Source organism: Neofelis nebulosa, chromosome 12 (assembly GCF_028018385.1).
Source record: "Neofelis nebulosa isolate mNeoNeb1 chromosome 12, mNeoNeb1.pri, whole genome shotgun sequence".
In the NCBI taxonomy this organism is placed as follows: Eukaryota; Metazoa; Chordata; class Mammalia; order Carnivora; family Felidae; genus Neofelis; species Neofelis nebulosa.
The window spans coordinates 7,517,673-7,533,691 of record NC_080793.1 but is presented as its reverse complement, the minus strand read 5'-3'; the positions used below and the strand labels follow the sequence as shown (position 1 = coordinate 7,533,691).

General features: G+C 51.5%; 1 protein-coding gene across 3 annotated transcripts in view; it reads right to left on the bottom strand.

Moving 5' to 3' along the window:
* Nucleotides 1–2,290: 2,290 nt before the first annotated feature.
* Nucleotides 2,291–16,019, bottom strand: part of ZER1 (zyg-11 related cell cycle regulator) — a 33,203-nt gene continuing 19,474 nt past the window's right edge. For all 3 annotated transcript variants that reach the window (XM_058693868.1, XM_058693870.1, XM_058693869.1), the window contains 8 exons: nt 13,029–13,244; nt 12,238–12,279; nt 11,956–12,075; nt 9,285–9,400; nt 8,782–8,970; nt 7,496–7,593; nt 5,985–6,087; nt 2,291–3,975 (listed from right to left, as the gene is read on the bottom strand). In XM_058693868.1, coding sequence (XP_058549851.1) covers nt 3,918–3,975; nt 5,985–6,087; nt 7,496–7,593; nt 8,782–8,970; nt 9,285–9,400; nt 11,956–12,075; nt 12,238–12,279; nt 13,029–13,244 — 942 coding nt within the window. In that variant the 3' untranslated portion in view covers nt 2,291–3,917. The remainder of the gene's footprint in view (nt 3,976–5,984; nt 6,088–7,495; nt 7,594–8,781; nt 8,971–9,284; nt 9,401–11,955; nt 12,076–12,237; nt 12,280–13,028; nt 13,245–16,019) is intronic.

The window sequence follows — 16,019 nt, the reverse complement described above, 5'->3', positions numbered from 1 at the left end:
TTCATTTTTAGATACTGCAAATGGGGGCGCCTGCTGGCTCAGTGGGTTAAGCCTCTGACTCCCACTCAGGTCATGGTATCACGTTGTGGGTTCCAGCCACACGTGGGGCTGTGTGCTGACAGCTCAGAGCCTGGAGCCTGCTTTGGCTTCTGTCTCTCTCTCTCTGCCCCTGCCCTGCTTGTGCTTGCTGTCTCTCAAGAATAAATAAATAAACCTTAAAAAAAAAAAAAAAAAAAAAAAAAGGATATTGTAAATGGGACGAGAGCAAAGCGGTCATCCCTGGTGCAGATCCTGGGTAGAAGGGGCGAAGGGGAGTCAGAAATACCAGCACAGAGGTAGTGTGAACTCGGGCAAGTTACCGAGCCACTCTGAGCTGTTTTCTGTCTGTATAGTGGGGATTGACAGTAGCACCCCCCTGCTAAGGTGGTTGGGAGGATTAAATAATGCAAGTAAAGTGTCTAGCACTGACCTCTCCCCTGCTATATAAGCCAACACCTCGCCCTGCCAGAAGGACTTGCCCAACTGGAGGCTTCAGGCTCTTCTCAGAGGAAACCTCATCAGCATTCACTGTTCACACGCCTTCAACTGGGTCCCCAGGGCATTCCCCGTGCTGCCCTGCCTTTTCCACCCACACCTCTCATGGATACCAACATCCACCTTCTTTCTCCAACAGATCCTACGCAGTATGCTCTTCTGACATCTGCTGTTTTGTCAGCTCAGCACCCCTTTTTCTGTTGGGGAACTGACTCTTCCCCATTCCACGTGGTTCTGGAGAAACTGTGTCCCACACTCCACAGGTTGATAGGTTGATGGGCATGTGACTAGAGGGCCCAACTTGGTTCCCTATCTTAATGTCCCCAGTGATTGGTGCTAGGTGTGGTGGACATGTGACTCAGCAGGGCCAATCAGGATCATTCTATGAGAGTACTGTATAAATGCTGAGAAATGGGCATTCTTCTGGATCTCAGGCTTAAAGAATAGGATATAAGGGCAACTGGCAGCTGTCTTTACACTATGTAAGACACTATGTAAGAGACAGACTGTGGCAGGAGAATGAAGCCACCTTATAGAGACATAGAGATAAGCAGTAACAAAAGAGGGAGAGACATCTTAGCAACATTGACTGGACCCTCAGATCCAGCTGTTCCTGAAGCTGAGATGAACTCTAGGTCCCCAGTTGCATCAGTCAGTGAATTCCCTCTCACCTTTGACTAGCCTGGGTAGGTATTTGAGTCGTGTGACTTTCAAGTGTAAGTCAATCTTGGTTACTGCAACGGGTGAGTTAGTGTGCTGAGTGGAAACAAATAATCCTGAAGCTTCCAGGAGTCAGGCCCTGTGCTGGTGTCAGAGACGAAGTCAGACACTAAAGTGGTAAGGACAGATTTTATCAGTAATATGTTATTGCTGTGTGAACTGAATGCGGCTCTGAACGCCCAGGTGACTGGGTGTTTTAAAGGGAGCATGAGGGAGTGGAGAGAGGGAACAGCAGTGGCTTGAACAGATTGGGGGGAAGTGAAAAATTACAAAGGGTTGCACAGTGTAAATGCTGATTAGGCCAGCTGTGTGTGCTAGCTGGCAATAATTGAAGTTCGGTGCCTGTCCTCCCACACGGACCAGGAAACGGGGGCCTGATCCTTCCTGAGCATTACCCTTTGAAGGCCAAACATTCCTTTGAAGGAATGGCTTTCAGGTCTCCTGAGTTGTAGATGATACAAATACATTTCAAAGGAACAGAAGGATTCGCAACCGTAGGCCCTTTTTAGTAAATGCTCTAAGACGGGGTGTGTGGGGGGCTAAAACAAGGGGGGCTGGGGTCATCTTAGGGCTGCGGCCTTGAGCTATCAGAAACTATGTTAGCTCTTCTGTCCCTGCAGCACTGTTGTCCTGCTAACTCCAGTCTCCCCAGGGCCCCCCTCCACTCCTACCAGCCCACAAGGGGCGCCCTCTCTGCTCCCTGCTCCCCGCAAGCCGGGGCATAATCTCACACATAACATTGTCTCTACAATCAGACGCAACCACCCTGGGCAGGGGCCCTGTTGGGCTGTTGCCAGCTGTACCCCAGTGTCAGTCGGCACGGGGGCATGGAGAGAACGCAGAGGAGGCAGGAACTTCAGCCCGATCTGCCACCTGTCCCCAGGCTGCAGCTGACAGGGCCTCCAGGCCGGGCACACAGATCGACCCGATGTACCCTCCCTGTCGCAGGTCCCTTCGCTAGGCCCAGTGCCCAGACTGGCCACAGCCCCTCTCCGGACCCCGTCCCTTCTGCAAAAACGACACTCTGCTCTTCTCACACTTTGCACAAAAATGTATTTCTGTGACATCCCAAAGTACAGACATTTACTCAGGCCCCAGGTGGTAAAGCAATGCAATGTGAGCTCTGCCCAGGGTCTGGCTCAGGCCATGTGAGCATGGAGGGAGGGGCAGATGTGGCCTGTTTGCCAAGCTGGGGGAGCGCGGGGCGGCCGGCCCCTTCCCAGGGCTGGCAGGGACAGACTTCAGGGGAGGCCGGTGCCTCTCCCGGGGGCTGCTCATCCAGCCTGTCCTGCCTGGAGGCAGAAATGGTAGAAGAATCCAAAAACAGGCCCAGGGAAGGAGGAAGGAAGAAAGGTCATTCCCGAAGGGAAGCCTGCAGAGTCGGCCCTGCTCCCCCAGCGCCTTGTTCTGGAAGGACATCCTTACCACCGCCTGTCTCACGAGAAGCAATTCGGAGTTACATCAAGGGAGGACCACAAGATATTTCGAGATACATTTGCGGCTCACACTTCTCTGAAACACGGCACAGAGGTTCCCGAGGTAAAGCCTGGGGACAGGGAGGAGAGGCTCGGAAGGGCCACGCGGGGCCACTGCAGGCTGTGCCCAGTGCTGGTCTGGAGGCAGTTAGCTGTTGCTGCGGGTCCGGCTAGAGTGGGGACCTCCTGCCTCACAGAGAGACAGGTGGGCTCCTCCAGGCAGCGGGGCAGGTCGGGTGGGGGAGGCGAATGAGGCCGGCTCAGTTCTGCTGGTGGGGTGCCTGGGCACCATGGGTACTGCGGGCAGGCGAAGGGCTGGGGAGTGAGGGGCAAGCCCCGGTCCCAGAGATGCTGGCTTCCAGGGCTGGGGCAGGTGCTGAATCTGTTTGGCAGAAGAGGCAGTGGAATCTGCCGGAGTTCTGACCAGCCCTGGGCTGGGGCCTTCAGTAGCCTGGGACCTGGTGGGAGACCAGGAGGCAGCCTCCGTAGCAGCGTGGCCTCAGGCAGGCCCGGCCAGAGAACAGCGGGGCCGCTGTGAGCCCCGCTCCTGAGGGTCCTCTGGGGCCGGGGCTGCCTGGGCCTGAGCACTCACTTCCTCGCCCCAGATGGCCCACGGCCGGGAGCACCAAGGCATTTGGGAGACCCAGTGGGACTAGTTTTCATCCCAAACGCCATCAGCCACACCCAGGAGCCCAGAGGGGGTTCTCAGGCTTTGGGGGGGTGGGTTGGGGTGCTGGAGTGGGCTGTTAAAAGCCTGCTGCCTCTCCTAATGGGAAGTGAGGCCAGGGTCTGAGGTCACTGGGAAAGGACTGGGCTCTCACAACGTTAGAGGCATTTAGTCGGGGGTGGGGGGCAAGAGTGAGTGGCAGCGATGAAGGCTTGGAGTTGGGGCTTGAGAATGGCCAAGGAAGCTGCGAGGACTCAAGGAGTGTTTCTTTTGTTTTTGTACAGAAATCATACACACAAAACTTCACACTTCCTAACCAAAAAAAATAATATATATATATAATATATATATAATATATATATCTCACTAATGTTAAGGAAAAGCGTCGGTTGTGCAAAAGTCCCCCTGTGTCCCTTCATCCAGCGGAAGGCTCCCCGGTGGGGGTCTGCCCGCTGGGCTGCTTGAGAGCTTCCTCCTGGCCTCGTGGTCCAGAGCAGTGGCGGCCGTGGGGACGGAGGCCTCTATCTGGACGTGTCCATGTTCTCCTCTTTAAAGTTACTGCAGTGCTCAATCACCTTGCTGGAGACCATGGGGGAGAGAGGATCAGGGGGCGGCCTCGGGGTGGGCTGGGCCCAGCCCCTCCCAGCTGATGAGGCTGCTGTATTTGTGAGCGAATGTCAGCGGTGATGCTGATGCTGACTGAGGTGATGCGTTTCAAGGGGCTGGCGGGGCGGCCGACCCGTGAGGAACGCCCAGGACAACGGTCCCTGTGGCCACAAATACCATCGGTGCTCTGTGCTCCCCCCCCTTCCTCCCCACCCCCCTCAGCCCCAGAGCCTCTGTGCTTAGGGGCTCCCCTGCATCGGCTCAGGCCTGACCTTCCCAACCCGCTGCTCCTTTCTTGAGCACTGTCTTCCTTCTTTACTTTCCCCCCGCACGCCCGGGCCTTTTTCTTCCCCAGAGTCTACCAGTGGACCCCAAACTGCCTGCGTGTCAGATTCGCCTGAAGGTCTGAGGCGACTGGGTGGGGGCCAGGGCAACTGTCCCTACACGAGGGCCCCTGACACCCTGCAGAGGCCAGGCCCAGGGCAGCGGTCAGGAACTACCACTGGCGCTCAGGGCCCCGGTCTCTCGCACCCCCCCCCCACCCCCCCGCCCCGGGCTGATCCTGGAGAACCACTGCCCTACTAGAATCACCCTGGACCCAGATGGCCTTCCCATTCAACACTAAGCCTTTGGGTCGGTCAGGGGCCGGGAGCCGTGTTCACGGCAGCCTCCATATGCTGAAGAGGCGCCCAGAGTAGGACAGGGGCAGGATGGGTGGAGTGACTCCTGAGCTCCCCCTCTTAGTGTCACTCACACCTGCTTCAGATGGGCCGGCTAGCTCGGATACACATCTCAGGTCTTACAGAGATGCTCAAAGGGACCGGGGTAGGTTTATGAGCCAGTTTTACCCAGCTTTTCAAATCTCCTGGGATCCCTGCTGATAGCTCCCAGACCCACTGGGAAAGAAAGGGTGGGCCTGTAGATTTTTAACAATCTTTTCGGGTGATTCTTTAGGGAGATTAAGTTTGAGAACCACTCATTTTACCATTCTCAAACTCAGACAGATCTGTCCGTGAATGTTTATGAAGTGCCTGGGCCACAGGAAACTGCAGAAACAGACGGCCCTCAGCAGCCCAGGGAGTCCTTGTTTGGGTGCCTCTGAGCTCCAGGCCCTCCTCCCTGATGCTCCTGGTTCTACACCGTGTTTACAGCTGGGGCAAATGCAAGCAGGCTCCCTTCTGGAATGGATCCCGGAGAAAGCGAGGACTGCTGACTGCCATGTGCAGGATCCCTGAGAGCCGCTCATGCGCTGACAGGTGCGGGACCAGGGCTGCTGAGGGGTCAGACAGAGTCATGAAAACCGCACAGCAGCCGGGCCCGGAAGCTCTGCCGTGGGCAGGGCCTTCACACCTGGAAACCCACTTACACTTGCCTGCCAGGTCTCTACAGTGACCTCTACCACACTGCATCCTCTCTTTAGTTAGAAGGTCTTTGGCCAAAAGTAATGATGAATTTTGGGGGGCCTGGGTGGCTCAGTCGGTTAAACCTCCAACTTCAGCTCAGGTCACCATCTTGCGGTTCGTGGGTTCAAGCCCCACATTGGGCTCTGTGCTCACAGCTCAGAGCCCGGAGCTGCTTCGGATTCTGCGTCTCCCTCTCTCTCTGACCCTCCCCTGTTCACTCTCTGTCTCTCAAAAATGAATAAATGTTTAAAAAATAAATAAATAATGATGATTTCGACCTGACTTGCTAAGGGCCAGTAATGAGAGGACGGGATTCGTTGGGAGTAAAAGACAATGAAGCTGACAGACGAGGGCAATGATGCTCTGTTTGGAGCTTGATGATCTAGTTTCCAGCCACACTGGCCAAAATGACATTCAGGGAGGCCCCCGCTGGACGTTGGTACACTGTCCACCTCCACACTCAACTCCTGAGTTGCCCCTGGGAATCTCAGCCATTCCTAGCCCCCAGGGGGGGCTCCCCGCAGTGTCCCCCACTCCCCCAAACCAAGGCTGCAAGTGGAAACACTGCCCGTCTCTTACCGGGCCATTTCCTTGGTCTCCTGCCGAGCGGTGGCCATCTTGATCATGTCCTTCAGAAGGGGCAGCCCCCCTTCTTTGATCAGCAGGGGGCAGTACTTGTCCGCTGCGGGAGGGCAGACAGCAGGTGGTCAGGGTAGGTCTTCCCGCAACCTGTGGCCCAGAATCCACCCTTGCTGTGAGGGCTGCCCTCCCAGAGGGGTGAGGTGAAGACCCAGCCTGGTGAGGACACTGCTGTACCCAGGAGGAGCCATGCTTGTGCCTACCCCCAAGGGCCTGAGTTCCTGGGCCCAATGCGGGAGCAAGGGGTGAATCCTTGGAAAAGGCTACTTTGGTACGCAGTCACATTTCTTTCCACGGCTCACCCTAATGGGAAATGTCACCCAAACCAGTGGCTTCCAATCCCTGAGAAACTTTTGTAAAAATACAGATTCCTAAGCCCTGTCCTCAGGGATTCTGATTCAACAGACCCAGGAGCCTATATTTGCATTTTTAACAAAATACCACCAGGTGATACTGGTGACCAGCCAGGTTGAAATTACCACTCCTTCCTATTATTGGGTTCACAGTTCACGCCAATAAAGAACATTCTAGTGCTCAGTATCCAGGGCTTTACACTCTGTGGAGAACACGGGCATTTCAGTGGACCCCCCACCCCCACCCCCAACACACACAGCTCTATGTAGTAGGAGCTATTTTTAGCCCTCCATTTTATAGATGAAAGAATTGAGGTTCAGAGAGACAGAGGCTTGTCCAAGGGGGTCCCAGCTCAGGGCTCTTTCCTCTGTACTACACTGCTTTTTGAGGGAAGGTACTATTTTTTGGTAAAGCTAGCCTCAAGTAATAGTGAAAAAGGCGAATGCTTATTGGAGAGCTGGTATGGGCCAAGCACTGTCCTAAGCACGTCACATGTCTCATTTTACAGCAATCCTGTTTTTATCCCATTTTAAACATGAGGAAACCAAGGCCCAGAGAGGTTGAATAACCCGTGTGAGGTCACATGACCAGTAAGAAAGACAACGAGGGTCAAACCTGGCCTGTCATCAAGGTCTCCCAGGGCTGCAACTCTGTCCTCCACCCAAAGCCACCGGGCAGAGGACGGTTCAGGCGCTTCTATGGGAGGCTGGGACTCTCTTTGTGGAATTAAGTTAGGTTTGTTTTAAAGTTCTCTCCTGTTCCCTGGGAAGTCTGTTTCCTCAGGGGTTAGTTCTCTGTCTGGGTTGGTTTTACTCCATCTTCCAGAAGGCATGGAGATTTTTGACTAGTCACTTGTCTGGAAGCAGGAAGCATTAAGAAAGCTGTCTGGGAGCTCTGGATGGGCTATCTGGCCTGCCAGGCTTGCTTCTGGTGATGAGGCCAGGCCAGCCATTATGCTGGGGTGTCCCAAAGACTCTGGAACGAAGAGGGCTGTGCGCTCTTAGTGTTCCTCACCCGGTTATAAATTCCCTGAGGGCAAGTCTGCATGCAGCCAGGGGAGCGTCCCTGTGTCTGACCAAAGGATGAGTGGTACTCACGGTAGACAGACACAAGGTTGTACAGGGCCCAGGTGGCCCAGTGCTGGCTGACAGGGGAGATGCCCTGAGGAAGGAGACGAAGAATTGGCTCAAACGACCTATAGAAAGAAAAATCAAGGTCACATCCCATGCCAGGGGTTGGGGGAGTGCATCTTCTCTTGTTGAAGGGTTCTCCTCCCTGGAGGGTCCTAGAGACAAGCCACAAGCAGGATAATAGGATACAACAGGTAGAGGGGCATCTGGCCCATCAGCACACTTCAGGCTCCACAAAGGGAGCTCCCTTGTAAGAGAGGTCAAGAGCATGGACATGTAAGGGAGGTAGGAGGAACACAGATTAGGTGGTGCAGAAACAGAGGCCTTGGCAAGAAGGAAAGACCCAGTCTTGGGGGAGGCAGGGAGATGTACCCTGAGAAACAGAAGTGTGACTGTACTTCTTAGAACGGCCTTTTTGGTGTAAGTGTGTTTATTTATTTTTGAAAGGCGGGGGGAAAAGAGGATCCGAAGTGGGCTCCATCTGACAGCAGAGAGCCTGACGTGGGGCTCGAACTCATGAACCATGAGATCGTGACCCCAGCTGAAGTCACTTAACCCAATGGGCCACCCAGACGTCCCTACACTTCTTAGAAGGGCCTTCTATGCGCCATCTGGACTCATGGTCCAAAAGCCTGAAAAATGTATGTGCAAACGCCCTGGCCCAGTGATTCACTCCATCTCTCCTTGGGAATGACGGTAATTGGCAAAGCCACAAGCATGAGCCCCTTCCTCCCAATGTGGGTTTTCAGCGTCAATGTCGGTCAGTACAAGACGGCCCATCTGCACATAGAAAGTGATCGAGTCCCATACCCTGTGGCTGGAAATTCAGTCACAAGACAGGAAGACTTGATGCCCGCTGGACTGCACAGAATTAAATCCGTGCAGAGGGAAACTGCCGGAAGAGGGGTGCTAGACTGTGAGTAGAGGTCCTTTCAGGGACTGAGCTCATGAACGGTTCCTGTTTTGTTTCCTATTGTGCGTCTGTCTTTTCTTCTTCTTCTTCTTTTTTCTTCCCACAGATATGCATGTATCAAATGTCTGTAGGCAGGAAACTTTGGGTTTACGCAGGTGCTGATGTGCATGAAACACGCACCAAGCTTTATGGGTGAGATGTGTGCCCTGTGTGGACTGTTCCTCAGGGAGGCCTGACCCCAACTAGAAGAAAGGTAAGTTCTCACCAGACCTTGTTGGGAACGAGCATCCTGTCTCCGAACGGTCCCCACTCGCACACCCCACCCCTCCTCACTCCGCACCTGTAATTGATATTTCTCCGTGAGTTGATGTCCCAGCTCTGGATGGCTGCCCACATGCGTTCCTCCACCTCCTCCCGCTGGGGTTCACAGATGCCCCACGCCTCAGGCCCGTCGAACATGATGTGGGAGAGGACACCGCAGGCATTGTACGAAACCTCAATTCCGTCAGCTTTGCTCTCCAGCAGGTTGCTGCCGAGAGGAGAGAAAAACCCCTCTAAGTCCCTCTTCAGACCCCAGCGGCTGGACCCCAGCTTACAAACCAGATGCCAGATGCACTGCTGATTTATCACCTATTATTCATACCCAGGTGACTTCTAAAAGTTAGGATCTGAGATCACTTAAGATACAGTTACAAGAGGACTATTATGGAGGGTTGAAAGAAACCATCGGTGACATTTCTAACAGAAACCTAGGCTAAGAGCAATTACCACAACTCAGCGTAGACTAAGAGCTCTGAGCATCCTGGCAGCAAAGGCAAAAAGGGAAAGGAAAGAAATACTAACCTGAAGACACTGATAAATTGGGAAGTCATTAGTTGGGGCCGCAGCTCCTTCACCTCTGCCACATTCCCCAAGAGTCCTAGCATATTCCGATGCAGTTCCTGCTTCTCTGGGAATTCCTGACAAAATGAGAGCCATTAGGGCCACATCAATTAGTACTTAATTAGCATCTGGTATTGTTAACCTAGAAACTTGATGGGTATCTGTCTGGCCATTCCGACTGGACAAAGAAGGGGAACAATAGGCTGGCCATATACCTTCTAGTGCACCTAGGACAGTCCTGGGTACATTCTATACGGGATTAAAATGGTGGGGACTCCTTGCCACAAAACCAAAGGCTGAGTGGAGAGCTGACCTATAAAACTGCAAATAGGACAAACAAGGTTCTATTTGCCAAAGCTCAAAATATTAGTTTAAGGGAAACTTCATAGAAACTAGAGCAAGAAAATAGAGGATGAGTGTGTTTTATTTATTTGTTTAATAATTGCTACTATTTATTTATTGTTTTTAAAGTAAGATCTATGCCCAGTGTGGGGCTTGAATTCACGACCCTGAAATCAAGAGTCACATGCTTTACCGACTGACCGAGCCAGCCAGGCACCCCCAGGATGAGTTTTAAATTACAAAAAAAATTTTTTTATCTTTATTTATTTTTGAGAGAGAGAGAGAGAGATACAGAGTGTGAATGGGGGAGGAACAGAGAAAGAGGGAGACACAGAATCCGAAGCAAGCTCCAGGTTCTGAGCTGTCAGCACAGAGCCTGACATGGGGCTCGAACCCACGAACCACAAATTCGGACCCTTAACCAGCTGAGCCACCCAGGCACCCCCCAATTTTTTTTAACTTTATTTTTGAGAGACAGAGACAGAATGCAAGCGGGGGAGGGGCAGAGAGAGGGAGACAGAGAATCTCAAGCAGGCTCCAAGCTCCGAGCTGTCAGCACAGAGCCCAACACGGGGCTTGAACCCACTAACCGTGAGATCATGACCTGAGCTGAAGTCGGATGCTTAACCAACTGAATCACCCAGGAGCCCCTGTTTTTAAATTTTTTTTTTTTTTCAACGTTTTTAATTTATTTTTGGGACAGAGAGAGACAGAGCATGAACGGGGGAGGGGCAGAGAGAGAGGGAGACACAGAATCGGAAACAGGCTCCAGGCTCCGAGCCATCAGCCCAGAGCCAGACGCGGGGCTCGAACTCACGGACCGCGAGATCGTGACCTGGCTGAAGTCGGACACTTACCCGACTGCGCCACCCAGACGCCCCAGGAGACCCTGTTTTTTTTTTTTTTTTTTTTTTAAACGTTTTTTTATTTATTTTGGGACAGAGAGAGACAGAGCATGAACGTGGGAGGGGCAGAGAGAGAGGGAGACACAGAATCGGAAACAGGCTCCAGGCTCCGAGCCATCAGCCCAGAGCCTGACGCGGGGCTCGAACTCACAGACCGCGAGATCGTGACCCGGCTGAAGTCGGACGCTTAACCGACTGCGCCACCCAGGCGCCCCAAGGAGCCCCTGTTTTTAAAGAACATTCTGGGGCACCTGGATGGCTCAGTCGGTTAAGCATCTAACTCTTGATTACGGCTCAGGTCATGATCTCATGGTTAGTGGGTTCAAGCCCCACGATGGGCTCCACACTGACAGTGCTGAGCCTGCTTGGGATTCTCTTTCCCTCTCCTTCTGCCCTCCCCTGCTCACGCACTGTTTTTCTCTCTGTCTCAAAATAAATAAACACACTTTTGGGGCGCCTGGGTGGCTCAGTCAGTTAAACGTCTGACTTCAGCTCAGGTCATGATCTCATGGTTCGTGAGTTCAAGCCCCGCATGGGGCTCTGAGCTGACAGCTCAGATCCTGGAGCCTGCTTCAGATTCTGTGTCTCCCTCTCTCTCTGTCCCCTTCCCCACTCATGCTCTGTCTCTGTGTCTCAAAAAATAAACGTTTAAAAAAAATTAAAAAAATAGGGGCGCCTGGGTGGCTCAGTCGGTTGGGCATCCGACTTCAGCTCAGGTCACGATCTCACGGTCCGTGAGTTCGAGCCCCGCGTCGGGCTCTGGGCCGACGGCTCAGAGCCTGGAGCCTGCTTCCGATTCTGTGTCTCCCTCTCTCTCTGCCCCTCCCCCGTTCATGCTCTGTCTCTCTCTGTCTCAAAAATAAATAAACGTTAAAAAAAAAATTTTAATAAAAAAAATTAAAAAAAATAAAAATAAAAGTAAACAAACACACTTAAAAAAAAAACAAATAAGAAAAAAAAAAAAAAAAAGACCATCCTACTGGTGGTGCCTGTCTGGCTCAGTGGGTGGAATGTGCAGCTCTTGATCTTGGGGTTGTGAGTTCAAGCCCCATGGTGGGTGTAGTGATTACTTAAAAATACCATCCAAATAAATAGTAAAATAAAATAAAATAAAGCCATCTACTGGACAAAATTCTGTCCAGCTGATACCTCAGTTGTCCCCAGCTGGACTGCAGGCAGCCTAGAAATTACTGCCAAGATGGATGGGGCTGGGTTTTCCCTTGGAGGGAGGGCTCTAAGAGAGGGGGTGGGCCTGTGAGTCAGACCTCCCACAGAAACTCTGGGGAAAGGGGTTGCTGGCAGATATGATTGGTGGGAGGCCTGGGGACAGAAGAGCGGCCACGAGGGTGGCCAAGGAGGCCGCTGGCGCTGGAGACGGGCAGTACCTTCAGGCAGTCCAGGAAGAGCTTCATGCCATTGAAGTTGAGGAACATCTCGCAGTTGTCCGGCGTCTCGTCCGTGATGTTCCACAGGGCACTCCAGGAGAACTCCATCACCTGGTCACACTGAAGGCAACGGAGGGCTCAGCACGGCCCGCTTGCAGGGCCCCGCGGGCTCCCAGCACCCATGAGGGCATCCCCTAACAAAATAAGGGTCTCCTCCAGGGGCAGACCGTCCCCTCATGGGCTAAGGGAGGGGCAAAGTAGCTTCATGAAGACTCGACTTACTATCTTGTCTAGCAGTTTCTTCTGAATCAGCTTCAGCATGGTCTGTGGGCAGAGAAGAGAACTTGCAGGGGACCAGGGCTCAAGAGCTACCATGTCCCTCCCAGAACCAAGATGGAGGGAGAGTCGCCACAGCGGTTCCGTTCTTGGCTAATCCATCCTGACAAGACCAAATTCGCCTATCTGGTCTGAAGAAGTGCAACCCACAGACTTGGCATTAGCATCAGGAGGCCTGGGGGCTAGTCCTGGCTCGACCCCGATTCCCAACGTAGCTTTGGGCCTGGCCCTCCCCTGTGTGGGCTCCAGCCTAGCCAGCAATAAGTGAGATGAAGAAACGAGATGCTTCTGCTTCATTTTTTCCTCCCATTCCCGAGCAAATACTTATCCGCCCCCCTGTGCGCCAGGTACCACAGTAGGAAGAGCTGGGGATGTCACCACGAAAGCGGGAACAAGCACGGTGTCTTTCCCCGCAGAATCACAACCCAGTGGGGAGGCCAAAGTGAAGCAGGCAGTCCCTCAGAGGCTTATTTAACCCCAGTCAGAAAGACCTAACAGGGGACCTGGTCTGAGGAGCCAGGAGCAGCTTGGACAGTGGGACCAAATGGACGGATGGAGGGGCCGAGAGAAGATGCCAGAGTGTTCCAGGCGGAGGAAATCTCCAGGCACATGAGCTACATTCATGGTTAGGAGACTCTTCCTTGGGTCTGGCCTCAATCCTTCATGCGGCAGGCAGGGGGGCTGTGGAAGAGGAAGGCGGGGAGGGAGGGAAGGGGGTGCAGCCCGCGGGCACGCACCACAACAAAGCCCATCTTGCCCACGGCCTCCTTGTGGTCGTTGTCCACCTGGCAGACCAGGGCGTTGCACAGGTGCACGGCAATACGCTGGATGGACTCGTCCTGCCGCGTGGGGTTGAGGATACTGAGCAGGAGCTCGTTGACCCGGTGGTACTGGAATTCTAGCTCCTCGGGGATGCTGAAGTTACAGAGAGTCAAGCAGCAGTTCCGCTGGACCTGGGGCCGGGCCGGGAGACAAGCGAAGCAGTCAGGGTCAGACTCGGGAGCTGGACTCCAGGGGCTCGCTACAGGTGTGGGATTAGCCAGAGCTGTGCTGGTCCAGGAAGGCTTTCTGAAAGAGGAGACTACAGGGCTTTTTTTTTTTTTTTTTTAACATTAAAAAACCAAACCAAACCAAACCAAACCATGAAATATAATCTTCATACAGAAGAGGGCATAAAACACAAATGTATAGTTTTTTACAAGCACGTGTGAAGCAAACAAGCTTTCCAACAACTTTGTCACCACCCTGCCAGCACCCGGGAATCCCCATAGGTCCCTTTCCTGATCAGAAGCCCTCCTCCCCACTAGAGAGAACTACTATCCCTGCTATTCCATATGGAACATTCTCTAGCATCCTGCTTATGTTCGTTCAACCGTAGTGTGCCAGGTCAACGGTATTGTTATAAGTATCTGAAAAGCATTCATCCTTCCGTTGCGGTCTGGTACTTTGATTTATTCGTCCATCCCACTGTTGGTGGACATCCGAGGGGGGCTTCGGTGCTCAGCAGCTTCAGTGTCTGGTTCACACATCCCAGCCTCCACGTACATGGGCTTCTCTACGGCACAGGCGCCAGGGCGGGGCTTCAGGGCCACGGGGCGTGCACGTCTTCAACTTTACCAGGTAGCACCAGACTATCTGCCAAAGTGGCCGTACCAGTTTACAGACCCACCGGCAGAGGAGGAGGCCTCAAGCTGCTTGACATCTTCTATTTCTTTTTGTGCTATCTGTGGGCTTTTTTTTTTTTTTAAAGTATTCGCAGGGCATTTGCCTATAATTTAATTTGCTGCCATCCCTTCTCATTAGATTTTGGGAGATCATCGTACTTTAGAGGGTACCACCCTTAGTTAACTCTTTGTCTTTTTTTCCCCAAAAACACATATGTCTTTTAATTTGAGAAAAAAATTTTTTTCAGTTACGACAGCAATACTTACTCACCGTAAAAAGTTCAAATAGTACTATTTGGGCAAAAGTGAGTCTCTCCCTTTATTCCCCAGAAGAAATTGCTATTAAAAGTTTGGTGTGCGTCCTTCTAGATTTTTCTATCATGCAAATACAAATATATATATATATATATATATATACACGTGTATATATATATATACATGTGTGTATATATATATATATATATATATATACGTATATATATACATATATATATATATATATTTGGGGGAGAGGAAAGGCAAAAAAGATATTATACATATTGGTCCGAAACTTCTCCTCACTTATCAACATGCACTGGACATCTTTCCACATTAGGGCGTACAGATTGACCATAATATCCCATTGTGTGGGTGGACTGTATGTTACTTTTCTAGGTCTCTCTATTGCTAACATTCTGGTTCTTTCTAAAAACATTTCAACTGTGGAATACCTACACCCAAAGGCAGGTGCATTTACAGTTTTGGCAAATTCTGCCAGTTGCCTTCCAAAAAGGCTGTACGGTTCATACCTCACCAGTGGGAAGCATGCAAAAGTGTTCTCCCCTGACATTTGTCAACGTTGGGGATCACTGGTCTCTCAAGATGAAATGTAATTTCTTGTTATTTTAATTTTCATTTCTTTGATAGAGTTTATTAATTTGGGGATCTTCAACTAGCATTTTGTCAAGAAAAAAAAAAAAAGACACCCCTTTGACCTGATTATAAAATCAATTTCAGTGTATCAGTTGCTCTCAAGTCTGGAGTTGGCAGGCAGTGGGAGAGCGGGCCTTCTCCTCCCTTCAGAGGCTACATTGCCACCATAGCCTTTCTGGAGGATAATTCGAGAATACATCCCAAGTGCTTTGAAAATACACCTACCCATTGTCCCTACAATTCCCAGTCACATATTATAAGAATAATCAATTAAGTATGGTCAGCAAAGACTTATTTGGTATAGCAAAAAATAAAAAAAGCAACCTAATTATTCAACCATAGCGCTGATTCAGTACCTGCAGCCCAGACATTTTGGGCAGGCCCATCCTGCCACTCTGTGGGGATGGGGCTTGGCCACCGCCTCCCAGCTCTAACACACAGTCAGCACCAGAGCGACCTTCCCTGGATGAGGACACTGAACACCATTCGGGCACCAGCGATTACAAAACAATGGTTAAACCCAGCTGTGGGGTGGAGGAGAGCTGGATTGTGAACAACTTTCATTTCGTAGTTGACACGTTTTCATAGTATGCCTGACCCTTGAACAACTCGAGGGTTAAGGGCCCCAAACCCCCCATCCCTGGCTGCCGCACAGCTGCAAATCCACATACAACTTCTGACTCCCCACCAAACTTCACCACTAATAGCCTACTGTCGACCTGAATCCTTAGTGATAACATTAACTGTTGGATTAACACATATTTTGCATGTTATGTGTATTATATCCTGTAGCGTTACAACGAAGTCAGAGAAAAGAAAACGTTAGTAAGAAAATCATAAGGCGGGGGAGGCACCTGGGTGGCTCAGTCGGTTAAGCAACTGACTTCTTGATTTTGGATCAGGTCATGATCTCAAGGTTTATAAGCTCGAGCCCGGTGTCAGGCTCTGAGCTGACAGTAGGGAGCCTGCTTGGGATTCTCTCTGTGCCCCTCCCCTGCTTGCACGAGCCAGAGCACGCACGTGCTCTCTCAAAAAAATAAGCTTTTAAAAAAGAAGTTTCAAAAAAAAAAAAAAAGACAGCAAATCATAAGAAGGAGAAAATATACTGATAGCACTGCACTGTCTTTGTCAAAATTGGCATCTAAGTGGACC